The sequence below is a fragment of the Schistocerca americana genome, chromosome 10 (genome assembly GCF_021461395.2).
Source record: "Schistocerca americana isolate TAMUIC-IGC-003095 chromosome 10, iqSchAmer2.1, whole genome shotgun sequence".
NCBI lineage: Eukaryota > Metazoa > Arthropoda > Insecta > Orthoptera > Acrididae > Schistocerca > Schistocerca americana.
This window is the reverse complement of record NC_060128.1, coordinates 64,193,627-64,209,895: the sequence shown is the minus strand read 5'-3', so window position 1 is coordinate 64,209,895 and position 16,269 is coordinate 64,193,627. Positions and strand designations below refer to the sequence as shown.

Genomic DNA, 16,269 nt, shown 5'->3' with positions numbered 1-16,269 from the left:
GGTACAGTCTTATCCTAAAGTTTTAAGACAGTAATATAAGCGTTACAGTTACAAACTGTGTGTATGTCTAGAGGCAAGTTTAACTGACTGCGTGCAAATCATCCACTCTGTATTCATCCAGTATTTGCGAACACGGGCACTTAACGACATGCAGCAAACTTTTACGTAAGATGATATTCCTGGAGAATTTCGAAACTTTTTTCGGTATCATTATATGCTAGCGAGATCCAGAGGTTCAGAGTTACTGTAATTGTGCAGAAAACAACAAAAGAAAACTCTTCTTGGCTGTTTTCGCACCGCGGGCCGCAATTTTCTAAATAATTGACCATAGCAAATGGCTCATATTTTAACTAGAGATTCTTGCGAGATACATCTGTAAACGCCGTTCTCTATTTTTGAAGATGTGTATCCGTTATCAAGATACGCCCGAAAAACCGTGATCTATGAGTGCTAAAAGTGTGCAGAGTGGATTGACAAACTGAAGAGAAGAATTTTTTAGTAACTAAGTCCTTTTGTGTTACCACTTTTTTGTTCCGATACAGCCGAACTGCTGTTTCACTGTAAGGTCGTGGCTGGATCTGAACGGCTGCGGCACCGGATGACACTGGCTTTCGCCGCCTACCAACGCTCAGTCAGTGTGAATAACGCCCTCACAGTGAGTCCTGCTGACGGGGTGACGCTTCGCAAAAGCGTCTCTAACTGGCCACGTTTTGCACAGTGCCCCCCAGCAGCCAGTCAGAGAGCTACGAAGCAGTTCTCATAATATGCAAAGATCAGCACATTCCTCAAACTGGGGAACTATCAAGAAAGGGGTTCCACAAGGGTTGGTCTTGGGTCCTTTGTTGTTCTTAATATATATTAATGACTTGCTACTCAATATTCATGAAGAAGCAAAGTTAGTTCTATTTGCTGATGATACAAGTATAGTAATCACACCTGACAAACAAGAATTAACTGATGAAATTGTCAATAATGTCTTTCAGAAAATTACTAAGTGGTTCCTTGTAAATGGGCTCTCATTGAATTTTGATAAGACACATTACATGCAGTTCCGTACAGTAAATGGTATGACGCCATTAATAAATATAGACCTTAATCAGAAGCATATAGCTAAGGTAGAATATTCAAAATTTTTAGGTGTGTCCACTGATGAGAGATTAAATTGGAAGAAACACATTGATGATCTGCTGAAACGTTTGAGTTCAGCTACTTATGCAGTAAGGGTCATTGCAAATTTTGGTGACAAACATCTTAGTAAATTAGCTTACTACGCCTATTTTCACTCATTGCTTGCATATGGCATCATATTTTGGGGTAACTCATCACTGAGGAATAAAGTACTTATTGCACAAAAGCGTGTAATCAGAATAATAGCTGGAGTCCACCCAAGATCATCCTGCAGACATTTATTTAAGGATTTAGGGATATTCACAGTAGCTCCTCAGTATATATACTCTCTTATGAAATTTGTTATTAAGAACCAAACCCAATTCAAAAGTAATAGCAGTGTGCATAACTACAATACTAGGAGAAAGGATGATCTTCACTATTCAAGATTAAATCTAACTTTGGCACATAAAGGGGTGAATTATAGTGACTTAAAGTTTTGGTCACTTACCAAATAGTATCAAAAGTCTGACACATAACCAACAAGTATTTAAGAAGAAATTAAAAGAATTTCTGAATGACAACTCCTTCTACTCCATAGAGGAATTTTTAGATATAAATTAAGAAAAAAAAAGTTGTTACATTGACTTAATTATGTTGTTAAATTAACTTAATTATGTCAAGTATTGGAAAATTTGACTCTTTCCACATCATTAGGAAATATCGTAGTCATGATCCATGGAACTAGTATTAATCTAATCTAATGTAATCACGTGGTGGTCCCAGCAAGGACTAGAGAGGACACACTAACACCACTGGGGCGCCCCCAACGCTGACCAGCTCACACGTATCTCCCTGTTTCTCCTTATTCGGGCGCCATGCTCCATCAATCTAGTTGTCGGTGGCTCCCCACTAGCCGCAGCTGTATCCCTGTATCCTTAGGCTAGATGTACTGAAATAAACCTCCAGGCAGTTTTTTACATTTTTTTGGTTACTTACACTGCTGGCCATTAAAACTGCTACACCAAGAAGAAATGCAGATGATAAACGGATATTCATTGGACAAATATATTATACTAGAACTGACAAGTGATTTCATTTTCACGCAATGTGGATGCATAGATCCTCAGAAATCAGTACCTTGAACAACCACCTCTGGCCGTAAGAACGGCGTTGATACACCTGGGCATTAAGTCAAACAGAGTTTGGATTCCGTGTACAGGTACAGCTGTCCATGCAGCTTCAACACGATACCACAGTTCATCGAGAGTATTGTGACGAGCCAGTTACTCGGCCACCATTGACCAGACGTTTTCACTTGGTGAGAGATCTGGAGAATGTGCTAGCCAGGGCAGCAGTCGAACATTTTCTGTATTCGGAAACGCCCGTACAGGACCTGCAACATGCGGTCGTGCATTATCCTGCTGAAATGTAGGGTTTCGCAGGGATCGAATGAATGGTAGAGCCACGGGTCGTCACACATCTGAAACGCAACGTCCACTGTTCAGAGTGCCGTCAATGCGAACAAGAGGTGCCCGAGACGTGTAACCAATGGCACCCCATACCATCACGCCGGGTGATACGTCAGTATGGCGATGACGAATACAGGCGATGTCAGCGAACACGGATGCGACGATCACGACGCTGTAAACAGAACCTGGATTCATCAGAAAAAATGACGTTTTGCCATTCGTGCACCCAAGTTCGTCGTCGAATACACCATCGGAGGCGCTCCTGTCTATGATGCAGCGTCGAGGGTAAAGGCCGGTTCCCACTAGGGCTGCCGCGCGTCAAAACGGCGCGTCAGCGGCGTGGTTGCCATGGAAATGGCGTCAGCGGCAAGGCGCGGCGGGCTCTGCGTCGCGGTTTGACCATGTCGAACCGCTTCCGCTGCCGCGTGCCGCGCTCCAGGTGCGCGCCACCAATCACAGAACGCGCTGAGCGTGACGTCAGGTATGGACTCCCGGGCCACACGAACTTTCGCCGAACCGCTGGCGCGGACGCGGCGGCAGCTATGAAATACTTATCATCCGATTCCAAGGAAACTATTCGGTAGAAAAATTTGATACTTGGGCATGTTACAGCCTGATATCTTCTCTCGATAAAGGACCGAATTTCTTTTCGTTATTCGTCGTGGTTACTTGCTGTATCTCATTTACGTAAACCTTTACACGAAATTTTAATGAGTGTGCAGAGGTAAAAACGCATTGCGTGGAATTTGCGTACAGTTCATTTTAGGTAATACATTGTTGCGTATGAAATTTAGTCAACATATCGAAATTGTTTTTAAAGCTGAGAGCAGATCGATAGCTATCACCGTTCTCGAGATATTGTCTGATATGTCGGCGGACGGGCTATGCCGTGACCGCACGCGGGTTGCTCGGCGACGCGACCGGTACTTCGTCCTGCTCGTCGTAAACCATGTGGTTGTATCAACCGCAAATTTCGTAAACGGTTCAAGAAATCGAAACGTGTTTTTTTGCAAACGATAACTTGTAAAAACTCAGGTATTTCGTCGCATGATAAATATCCAAAATCTGTTTAACTACCAAGATATGAAAGACTCTAGAGTTTTTTCGGAAGGGATAGATGAATTTTTTTAAACAGCATTTAATAGCATGTGTAATGAGAACTTAAACCGAGACTAATTTGCTGGTATGTCATAAGATGTAATTTGCTAATTATCTACAGCTATTGATTATTTCCTTTGGAAGTAACAAACGTTTTTTTCTTTATCCAGTGTACTTTATTGGTTCAAGACGCGTTTCGCCTTTTACTTTAAGGCATCTTCGGTGGAATCTAGAAGGATTCAGTTTTGTTTTGATATGTGATACTTGCAGATTATAAAACAGTTCACATCTTTTTTTTACGTAACTGATTACTTACAGTGAATCGAGTTTTTGGCGGACATCTGCATTTCCCCTCACCTGGTCACATGCTGGAGGTTGAACTAAAACTTAGATTATGGAACATAAGCACATTTCCATGTTCGCTCTTTTTTCTTCTGTCACTAGCTGTAGACATTTTACCGAAAACACTGATTTGAAGTCATAACTACAGTGTGTTCACCTCATGTCCCTTCCTGTTTGGTTTGTTTATGTGCATGTTGCCAATCTAAAGAATTATATGCTGAAAACTAATGTTTGTTTATTTCTGTCCTCCTTATATCTTTATGTGTGTGTGGCAAGCCAGTGATAGTTATAGAAAGTTGAAAGAGAATGCTGTAGTTGTCAGACAGTGGTTGAAAGATTTGGTGTTCAGCTGATTTCAGTTTTGGTTTAAATGTTTTGTGGAGAAGTGCATGGAATAGTAAATTCACTGCTTACATTAATCGATAAAATAGCAGAATAGCATTTCAACAGATGATTATTATCAGAATACTATCACCCAACCCCTTTGTCCTCACTCTTTGACGCCTCATAATATGTCCTGTCAACTTACCCCTCTTGTAGTCAAAGTTGTGCCGTAATTTCCTCTTCCTCTTCCTGCTCTATTTAATTCTGTACCTCTTCTTTAGTTACACGATCCTCATATCTAATCTTCAGCATTCTTATTGATCACCACGTTTTGAAAGCGTCCATTGTCTTCTTGACAGAACTGTTCATAGCCCACGTTTCACTTACATACAAGGCTGCACTCCACACAAATACCTCTGTAAAATTGTACCCAATCCTTAGAATTTATATTCGATGTGAACAAATTTTCTTTTTCAGAACGCTTTTGTTGCTATTCACAGTCTTTATTTTATATTCTCTCTACTTCTGCCTTCTCAATTACTGCTTCCCTTGCAAGTCACTGAAGTCTTAGAAATGCAATTTGGTTTCTGTACAAGTTGTAGATAATCTTGTGGCCCTATGTTTTAGAGCTTCAAATAATGTTTTAATTAAGATTGTCAAAATCTTTCTCTAAACATGCAAATGCTATAAACACAGTTTCGCAGTTCTTCACTGTGTCTACTTAACTAAGTGGTAGGATCAGTATTGCCTTGCATGTTCAGACATTTCACGGGAATCTAACATTGTGCTTATGTTAGTTTGTACAACCCCTCCCCCTCTCCTCTCTACATATTCCTTCCACTTTCTAGCCTTCTCTTATTTGCTTAGTTCTGGCTTGCCAGATGAGTCCTTGACAGTTGCTTCTCCTTTGAGCAAAGTTTTCTTTGTTCTTTCTCATTTTCATTCCCCTGTTTTCCAAGTGCAAAATTGCTTTGCAATTTCGGACTTTCTGTCAACGTCATTTTTAGACATTTCTATTTCCCATGGCCTACTTTATTTGCTGCATTTTTATATATTTCCCTCGTGTCAAATTTAATATATCACGTTTTATCTAACGATTTCTACTGTACCTTCTTCCCGTCCACATACTCTGCTGCATTCACCACTTTTTCTCTCAAAGATATCCATTCGTATTCTAGCGGATTCCTTTCTCTGTTTCAGTGAGTCGTTGCATTACGGTAACTTTAAGATTATCGAAAAACTGTGGGTCTTGACGTATTCAAGTTCCATTTCCTTAATTTGCTACCGTTTACTGTCTCTTTAGTTGTAAACCGCAGCTCGTAACCAATAAATTATTGTAGGTTTGCGTCTGCACCAGGAAATATCTTATAATTTAAAATCTGGTTTCGAAAACTTTGTTCCAAGTATGTATTATTCTTTCATGATTCTTAAGCAAGGTGCTGGCGATGATTACATTATGCTCTGTGCGAAATTCTATCAGGTGGCTTCCACTTTCATCCCTTCCCCCAAGCCTTTGTGTTTTTAGTGATTTCGTGTACCTGCTACCGTATCACACTTTAAATTTTTGTCTCGCTTAACTATCTGAATAATCTCTTTTACCGTACATTGTTTCAATGTGTTAGGAGATAGTGAACAATCATGAACGGTAGTCATGAAATCTGTGTATGTTGAAATGAGAAAACACGAATAATGAAATATGTGAAAGAGTACATTGTACAGAAAATGAAAAATTGGTATGTCATCACCCAACTTCGTCTTTCCTTGATTTAGGTGTAAGATATAGTTATTCAAACACACCGGTCGTTTCGGTGGGTCCCAGCCCGTACCTCAGTGGCTGTCCGTCATTGGCTACCGCTAGCGGCTGCCGCTTCCAGGTGGGAACGCCAATTCCGCGAGCCGCCGCGTCAAAGCGGAAAACGCTTGCCGCTGCCGTTGCCGCACGCCGCGCTGCCGCGCTCTAGTGGGAACCGGCCTTAACCGCAGCCACGGTCTCCGAGCTGATAGTCCATGCTGCTGCAAACGTTGTGCAGATGATTGTTGTCTTGCATACGTCCCGATCTGTTGGCTCAGGGATCGAGACATGGCTGCGCGATCCGTTACAGCCATGCGGATAAGATGCCTGTCATCTCGACTGCTAGTGATACGAATGCTCTTGGGATCCAGCACGGCGTTCCGTATTACCCTCCTGAACCCACCGATTCCATATTCTGCTAACAGTCATTGGATCTCGACCAACGCGATCAGCAATGTCGCGATACGATAAACCGCAATCACGATAGGCTACAATCCGACCTTTATCAAAGTCGGAAACGTGATGGTTCGCATTTCTCCTCCTCACACGAGGCATCACAACAACGTTTCACCAGGCAACACTGGTCAACTGCTGTTTGTGTATGAGAAATTGGTTGGAAACTTTCCTCATGTCAGCACGTTGTAGGTGTCGCCACCGGCACAAACCTTGTGTGAATGCTCTGAAAAGCTAATCATTTGCATATCACAGCATCTTCTTCCTGTCGGTTAAATTTCGCGTCTGTAGCACGTCATCTTCGTAGTGTATCAATTTTAATGGCCAGTTGTGTAACTCAAGTACTTACGCTCATCCGAATGTCCACATTCCGCATTCCGTACGCCAAAGGCAAATCCTGTACAAAACAACCAGTTGTGGAGATGGCCACATCTATAATTTGAAATTTTTCTCGATATCATTATCCATTACCAAGATTCAGTGGTTCAAAAGTACCATACAATCTGCACGTAACATTCGGTCTGAAGCCTAAATGTAGCTTTAACTAACATAGCGAACAAATGGCAAGGGTACTAAGGGCATGACAAGGTTTCTGAGGTCACCAAACTATGTTTCCAGTCAGCTTATTTTCACCATCAAAACTTCATGACGTGGCGTCTCTGTGTGAGGAAAACTTCATGTCTACACAAATATGCAACAAAAATGTGATAAAGACGGTCTCAACATGTCTGCAAAGAACTTAACATGACTGCCAAAAAATTATGTAACACTGGAAAGACTGCAAATTCGGTAAAGTATTTCTGTTAACATTATTACTAATACCAAACAGCGCGTCTCTGATGGAATGCGATGGATGACCAAAGTATCCAGAAAAAAATGTAAGCAAACGATTTTATGTTAACCTTGTTTGTTGTTTATATGTGTCAAAGTATATTAATGTATCGAAATATACACAAATAAAAAAAAAGTTTTGCATCACCTCGGTTCCGTGAGTTCCAGAACCTGTACAGATAATTGGACTACAGATCAACATAAACATCATTTCCGCCGTTTTTATTGCTCATGAATACCATGCACTGCATATTGTAACACCATACAGCGAGACCTTCAGAGGTGGTGTCCCAGATTGCTGTACACACCGGTACCTCTAATACCCAGTATCACGTCCTCTTGCTTTGATGCATGTCTGTATTCGTCGTGACATACTGTCCACAAGTTCATCAAGGCACTGTTGGTCCAGATTGTCCCACTCCTCATCTTCGATACGGATCATGTCTGGAAAACATGCTGGCCGCTCTAGTCGAGCGATGTCATTATCCTGAAGGAAGTCATTTGCAAGATGTGCACGGTGGGAGCGCGAATTGTCGTCCATGAAGACGAATGCCCCGCCAATATGCTGCCGATAAGGTTGCACTGTCGGTCGGAGGATGGCATTCACGTACCGTACAGCCGTTACGGCACCTTCCATAACCACCAGCGGCGTACGTCAGCCCCACATAATGCCACCCCAAAACCTTGCTGCACTCGCTGGACAGTGTGTCTAAGGCGTTCAGCCTGACCGGGTTGCCTCCAAACACGTCTCCGACGATTATCTGGTTGAGAGCATATGCGACACTCATCGGTGAAGAGAACGTGATGCCAATTCTGAGCGGTCCATTCGGCATGTGGTTGGGACAATCAATATCGCGCTTCATGGTGTCGTGGTTGCAAAGATGGACGTCGCCGTCGGGTGTGAAGTTGCACATCATACAGCCTACGGCGCACAGTTTGAGTCGTTACACGACGTCCTGTGACTGCGTGAAAAGCATTATTCGACATGGTGGCGTTGCTGTCAGGGTTCCTCCGAGCCATAATCCATAGGTAGCGGTCATCCACTACAGTAGTAGTCTTTGGGCGGGCTGAGCGAGGCATGTCATCGACAGTTCCTGTCTCTCTGTGTCTCCTCCATGTCCGAACAACATCGCTTTGGTTCACTCCGAGACGCCTTGACACTTCCCTTGTTGAGAGCCCTTCCTGGCACAAAGTAACAATGCGGACGTGATCGATCCGCAGTATTGACCGTCTAGGCATGGTTCAACTACAGACAACACGAGCCGTGTACGTCCTTCCTGGTGGAATGACTGGAACTGATCGACTGTCGGACCCCCTCCGTCTAATAGGCGCTGCTCATGCATGATTGTTCACATCTTTGAGCTGGTTTAGTGACATCTCTGAACAGTCAAAGGGACTATGTCTGTGATACAATATCCACAGTCAACGTCTATCTTCAGGAGTTCTGGTAACAGGAGTGACGCAAAACTTTTCTTGGTGTGTGTATAAATAAACTTTCAAAACTCTACTGAGCCATAGGACTGGGTTTACATAAGCAACTCACCCTGCCGCAGCAGAGAAATAAGGCAATCAGCAGAAAAATGCTTCTGTCGGAGCACAAAAATAGCTGGCGTGTTGTTCTTGAAAAGGCCAACAGAAAAGTGCAGAATCAATTTTGTCAACCCTCATACTGACTTCCTCACCAAAATTTTTGGCATGCGAACATATTCACGCTTTTTTGTGCTGGAAGAGAGTATCAGAGACACAGTGATGTTGGAAGAGAGAGGAGACAGTGCCAGTGGGAGAGAGAAAGTGGCAGTGAAAGAGAGAGATGGATGAAGACCAAAGCAGTGGGAGCTAAACAAAGAGAAGATATTGATAGTCAGTGAGAGAAGTGGCAGTAAAAGAGAAAGAGGCGGATGGAAATAGTAGCAATGGGAGCAAAAGGGAGAGTAGATGGTGCAAATGAAAAATACAGACGAGTAGAGATCATACGTAATCTTGGGGGGTTTGGACCATCATAGTCCTAAAATTTAAACATAAAAGGATAGGGGAAAATGTAAGTTGGAGCCCGCCTCTCCCCCCCTCCCCCCCCCCCCCCCGCCCCACAAATTTTTGAGCTGCTGTGGTATGGAGGAGCCCGTGGCAGTGAGAAAGAAAACAGTGTAAGTGAGACAGGAGACTGTGGCAATAGGATATATTGCAAACCAATGGGAGAAAAAGGAGACAATGGAAGAAAGACGTACTCTTATATAGACAGTGACAGTGAGGGATCTGCTGAGTATACAACCTTAACTACAAATAGGGACTCGGGGAAAGAGTTTAGAATGTTCTGTGTTAAGAACGCTAATATGATCGCATGCCAAAATTTTTGTAAGCAAGGCAGACCAAGCTAACTGTTTCCACTTTTCTAGCAGTCTTTGCAAGAAGCGCAAAATTTTGTACATGGCTGCACGTTCAGAGATCGTGAATAGTTACAATTGAAAGAAAACAGCCCTCGGTCACTATTTGCAACAAGAACATACTGACCACTTTTGTGTTCTGACAGAAGCATTTTCCGTTGATAATGAATAAAGCCTGTGTACTCCAGATCTCTGGAGAGAGGGGAGCAAGTGACCGCCGCCCTCCTTCCCTCCCTCCCTCCCTCCCTCCCTCACCCCTCCCTCCCTCCCTCGTCCCTTCATACGTCCCTCCCTCGCCCCTTCCTCCCTCGCCCCTTCCTCCTTCGCCCCTTCCTCCCTCCCTCCCTCCCTCGCCCCTTCCTCCCTCCCTCCCTCGCCCCTTCATCCCTACCTCCCTCCCTCACCCCTTCATCCCTCCCTCCCACCCTCGCCCCTTACTCCTTCCCTCCCTCCCTCGCCCCTTACTCCCTCCCTCCCTCCCTCACCACTTACTCCCTCCCTGCCTCCCTCACCACTTACTCCCTCCCTCCCTCCCACGCCCCTTCACCCCTCCCTCCCTCGCCCCTTACTCCCTCCCTCCCTCCCTCACCCCTTACTCCCTCCCTCTCTCGCCCCTTACTCCCTCCCTCCCTCCCTCGCCACTTACCCCCTCCCTCCCTCCCTCGCCCCTTCCTCCCTCCCTCCCTCCCTCGCCCCTTCCTCCCTCCCTCCCTCGCTCCCTCGCCCCTTCCTCCCTCCCACCCTCACCCCTTCATCCCTACCTCCCTCCCTCACCCCTTCATCCCTCCCTCCCACCCTCGCCCCTTACTCCCTCCCTCCCTCCCTCGCCACTTACTCCCTCCCTCCCTCCCTCCCTCCCTCCCTCGCCACTTCCTCCCTCCCTCCCACCCTCGCCCCTTCCTCCCTCCCTCCCTCGCTCCCTCGCCCCTTCCTCCCTCCCTCCCTCGCCCCTTCATCCCTACCTCCCTCCCTCACCCCATCATCCCTCCCTCCCACCCTCGCCCCTTACTCCTTCCTTCCCTCCCTCGCCACTTACTCCCTCCCTCCCTCCCTCCCTCGCCCCTTCCTTCCTCCCTCCCACCCTCGCCCCTTCCTCCCTCCCTCCCTCGCTCCCTCGCCCCTTCCTCCCTCCCTCCCTCGCCCCTTCATCCCTACCTCCCTCCCTCACCCCTTCATCCCTCCCTCCCACCCTCGCCCCTTAATCCCTCCCTCCCTCCCTCGCCCCTTACTCCCTCCCTGCCTCCCTCACCACTTACTCCCTCCCTCCCACCCTCGCCCCTTCCTCCCTCCCTCCCTCCCTCCCTCGCCCCTTCCTCCCTCCCTCCCTCGCTCCCTCGCCCCTTCCTCCCTCCCTCCCTCGCTCCCTCGCCCCTTCCTCCCTCCCTCCCTCGCCCCTTCATCCCTACCTCCCTCCCTCACCCCTTCATCCCTCCCTCCCACCCTCGCCCCTTGCTCCTTCCCTCCGTCTCTCGCCACTTACTCCCTCCCTCCCTCCCTCCCTCGCCCCTTCCTCCCTCCCTCCCACCCTCGCCCCTTCCTCCCTCCCTCCCTCGCTCCCTCACCCCTTCCTCCCTCCCTCCCTCCCTCGCCCCTTCATCCCTACCTCCCTCCCTCACCCCTTCATCCCTCCCTCCCACCCTCGCCCCTTAATCCCTCCCTCCCTCCCTCGCCCCTTACTCCCTCCCTGCCTCCCTCACCACTTACTCCCTCCCTCCCACCCTCGCCCCTTCCTCCCTCCCTCCCTCGCTCCCTCGCCCCTTCTTCCCTCCCTCCCTCGCCCCTTCATCCCTACCTCCCTCCCTCGCCCCTTCATCCCTCCCTCCCACCCTCGCCCCCTACTCCCTCCCTCCCTCCCTCCTTCGCCCCTTACTCCCTCCCTCCCTCCCTCCCTCCCTCGCCCCTTACTCCCTCCCTCCCTCGCCCCTCCCTCCCTCCCTCCCTCCAGCGCCCCTTCCTCCCTCGCCCCTTCCTCCCTCCACCAACACCTCCTGAGAACACCTATGCCTACATCGTATTGTTTCCATTCCTCTAGTGGCCAGCTATGGCACTGTGATCTGACGATTTCAATTTGTACCTACAAACAAATTAACAGTGTAACTTTACTTTTTCGAGATGACAGTTTAAACTTCATGAAGACCTAGCTGTGCATGTACGAATCTAATGCGCACAAGCTCTTGCCTTGAGAGTTAGAAACCTTTTCATGCCACTAATGAAACTGAAGAAGATAGAAGTTTCATTTATCTTATTGTTGTGTTGCAGCTTTTGCTACTGTCACGCCTACAGAACGACAAGGGCAAACCGCTAGTGCGCAACTGGAGGCCCCTGCAGCCACTCAATGGCCGGACTGTCACCAATGTCTTCTGAGGCCGATCCGACCAGAGGCGCCTGGTGCCAGCTCGATGGCAGGACTGTTGCCAACGTCTTCTGACCTGCCCTGCCCAGAGGCATCTGGTGCTGACTCAACAGCAGGACTGTCACCAACGTCTTCTCACCTGACCTGACCTGGCCAGAGCCACTTGATGCCAACTCAGCAGCAGGACTGTTACCAACGTCTTCTCACCTGACCCAGCCAGAGGTTGCTGGTGCCAGTTCAATGTTAGTGCTGCCAACATCTTCTGGCCCAAGCCAGCCAGTGGCACTTGGTGCTGGCTGGACTGTCACCAACATCTTCTGACCCAACACGGCCAGAGGTGGCTGGAGCCAGCTGAACAGTGGGGCTGTCACCAACGTCTTCTGACCTGACCTAACCAGAGGCAGCTGGTGCCAGCTCAGTCGTGGTTCCACCACAAACATCTCGCGATCTGAACTGATATAACCAGGCAAGAAGACCTAGCACCATTTCAACAAGATCGGCATAATTCTTGTCTGCGCATACCAGACCTCTGCAGCAGTTAAATGAATGCACTGTCACCTGTGGCTGCAGACCTGAACTGATGAGTGGTAGCTGCAGCCTCTAAATGAGCACGCCATCACCCATGACTTCAGGCCGAATCTCAATGCCTGCGCTGGAGCTGCTCGACATTTGCACTATCACCTCTCTTCTCCTGATGTGAAATGACGTTGGGCCTTTTCAGCAGCTGGCCTGACCTTAGCAGCCGCTGAATGGAGGTGGCACCACCAACATTTACCGACCTGACTAGACGAGAGACACCTATTCCCTCTCAGACTTGGTCTGGACAAGGTTTGCGGCAGCCACTCGACAGAACACCTGCACCCATGTGTGATGTAGTCTGGGGTCTCTACATCTGCTTATCTCCTGCTCTCAACAAGGCCTCTGTTAGATGCTTGTCCCAAGCATTGTCAAAAATTTGGGATTGTTGATCGTGGTTGGTTAGGCAGACTCACCCCACAACTATGTCCTTAGTATAACTACTGCATTCAGTAAATAAGGAGACTGATTCGTGAACACGAGAGGAAATCTTGAAAAATTTGTCATTTTCCTAAGCAATTTAGCGCAAAGAATAAGAATTGCAAGCTCATGTAATGCTTAGTATCAGATCTTTTGGGAACGTTTTTGGTTCCACACTTTTGTAGTTTGTATTGCAGGTGAAATCAAGCATGTTAATTATTTATGCACAGTGTAGGTACACATAACTCTAAATAAGAACAAAGTAGCAGTGTGATTTTCTTTCTGGAAGTTCTTCACACTAACGTATTTAAAGTAGACTTTTGAAAAGCTGTTGCTATCTTAAATTTTAATTCAAAACATTTTAATAACGATTACCAAAAATTTTTTTAATTCACTCATAGGTTTCCTCAAAGAAGTCTTTAATTTTTTTAATTTAAGTCAGAAAATAGTCTAATTTTTAGTTAAGAACGCTTTAAGATGGTATACAAAGTTTGAGCCCTCTGGCCTCAGTAGTATGTAACCATTGTGTACCAGGACAAGTCAAGTTAAAGTCAAAACTCGTTTCTCTATCTAATGTGCATAACGCTAATGTATCCTAGGTCCACATCCATCTCACTTTTGATGTTGTTCGTCCTTCCTTTTCTTTTCATGCACCTCTTCTTATTCTTGCTTCTATGGTGGCTTCCAACACTCAATTCTCTGCTTCAAAGAGTCTTCTCTGGTCAATGAAAATTAAAGCTCTTTGCATATTTAGTCCATCAGACACACACATCAATTCCATAGCCTTACCATTTGACACTGCATCATCACTGAACCATAGGAGAGCATCCAGCACACTTATTTTCAAATTTTTACAAGAGTTTTTGGTATTCATTCCCATATACAGTTGTTAAAACTCTCATTTGGGTTTTGAGCCCTACTTTTCTAATAATCTTTTGCCACTAAGACCTCTATACACAGGTTTATATCTTTCCTTATAACAAGTGGCAAAGACTGCTTATGTTTGTAGGTCTTACCTTGAATAATAGCCCTCTGGTCAGTTGCAGTTGTTCAGAAACGTATATTATTAATAATTCCCCAACAATCATAAAATTTGCAGCTGCAGCCTAAGAGCTGCACAAACAATGTAGTGATTGCCAACACCTTGTAATCCATTAAATAATTTTTAGAAGAAGCAGTTGATGTCCATATAATCAACTCTTACCACGTAAAACCTCATGTATCATTGCCAGATTCACAGTCAGTTGTATCATTTATGTCTTTGGAATGATACATAAAACTTGCTTACATTTTTCTACGTTATTCGTTAGTAACGTAATGTCTGCAGTATTATTAGCACATGATACTTTATTATTTTTACTTAGTTGTTTCATTCATTCCACTATTTCTAAAACATCGTGAAACTGAATTTTTTGTAATTATTGTCTTTTTAGTTGGTAATGGGTGTGCTTGGAAGCTTTATATTTGTTTCTTTCACATATTTCTAAATGAATCATTTACACGAAATATAGTGACAGTAATGCTTTTCACTGAATTTCTCTTGAATGACTTTGACAGTTATCATTCATGAACTTAATCAACCTTCTAGAATTGTTAGTTTACTACTGTGTCATAATATGAAATACAACAACCAATTACAAGTTTGCAAACTGCACAAGGAAAGGTTGTAATATCTGAAGACTCATTGAAAACTTGGCAAGCTTTTGTAACTTACGAATTCAACTACGCAATATTTAGTTATTTGAATTGTTGAAAGCACAATTTTATGCTAAAAGTTAGTGTGCAATAGTGTTTCAGGTATATATTATATTTGTTATGATGAAACAGAAATAATTATGCAACAGTAAACATTACATAACTTTTAAGACTTTGTATCAAGATTTTTATAAATGAATATAAAAAATGACTAAATACGAAAAGAAATCGTTGATCTTCATATTCATAATTTGAAGACATCTGTGGGAATACCTACTAAACATATCCTTGTGCCTATTTTGTGGATGAAACCTCTAAAAGTTTCCAGAATGAGATTTTCACTCTGCAGCGGAGTGTGCGCTGATATGAAACTTCCTGGCAGATTAAAACTGTGTGCCCGACCGAGACTCGAACTCGGGACCTTTGCCTTTCGCGGGCAAGTGCTCTACCAACTGAGCTACCTCTAAAAGTTATTAATGAATTATAACTAAAATCACAATTGAAGGTCTTATTTCAATAGTGGTACAATTCCATCACTCCCACTTTTCTGTCCATAACGCTTTTGCAATTAATGAGCCAAACAAACAGAAAGAAAGGCTCATCTCTAGCAGGAAGCCATATGCTTGAATATTTCTGGTATCTCAACTGCAGATTTTTCAGCACTCATTTAACTTTAGGTATCCGTATCTCAATATGAACAAAAATTGTCTTGTACCACTATTGAAATAAGCCCTTCAATTAATCTTAGAAGATGAATACAATAAATGAATCATTAAAAGTCGAAATTTAGCGTTCCTTAAAAAAGCTAGTGTATCTCTCAATACATCCACACTGGATGTTGGTTACTGACAAGGGTATCATCAAAACCTTCCCAGTGATTTGTCACACAGAAATATTCCACCGAAATAAATGCACTATTGGGCGCACTGCAAATATTTTTCTTTAATATTCAAGTTACACATTTTTGGCGCACGAAGAGCCGCATTTAACGGCGGTTTATACAGTTCTTCCTGCCTACCGCGCGAATCGGCGAATAACCAGAAGTAGCTGTCACAAGAGAACGTAGTGCCACATAGCATGAAGTCTAAAATGCGTTACACGAATTTTAATAACATAAAACACACCACAAACGTATCAAATCATTAATTTTCATAATAACTTGCAGATAATATTGACATCTAAACATTGACTAGCAGAGAAAAAAAAATCACGGCAGTGTATGGTGTTACATTACAGACAACTTGCATCGATCGGTACATTAATTTGTTGACATGAAATATTTCACAACAATTCCTGTAGCAGAGTTCTTATGTTTTTTCAATAATGTATATTTAACTAACAATGGAACAGATCATGTAGGCCTATTCGTCACAAAAATGCAAAGTGTCTGTTGGATGACGAAAACAAACATTTTCTTTACACCAG

General features: G+C 44.7%; 1 protein-coding gene across 1 annotated transcript in view; it reads left to right on the top strand.

Annotated features, from left to right (window-relative positions):
• Positions 1-12,164, top strand: part of LOC124552679 (carbonic anhydrase 2-like) — a 208,128-nt gene extending 195,964 nt beyond the window's left edge. The window contains exon 9 of the mRNA XM_047127001.1: positions 12,060-12,164. Within this exon, the coding sequence (XP_046982957.1) occupies positions 12,060-12,164 (105 nt within the window). The remainder of the gene's footprint in view (positions 1-12,059) is intronic.
• Positions 12,165-16,269: the final 4,105 nt, after the last annotated feature.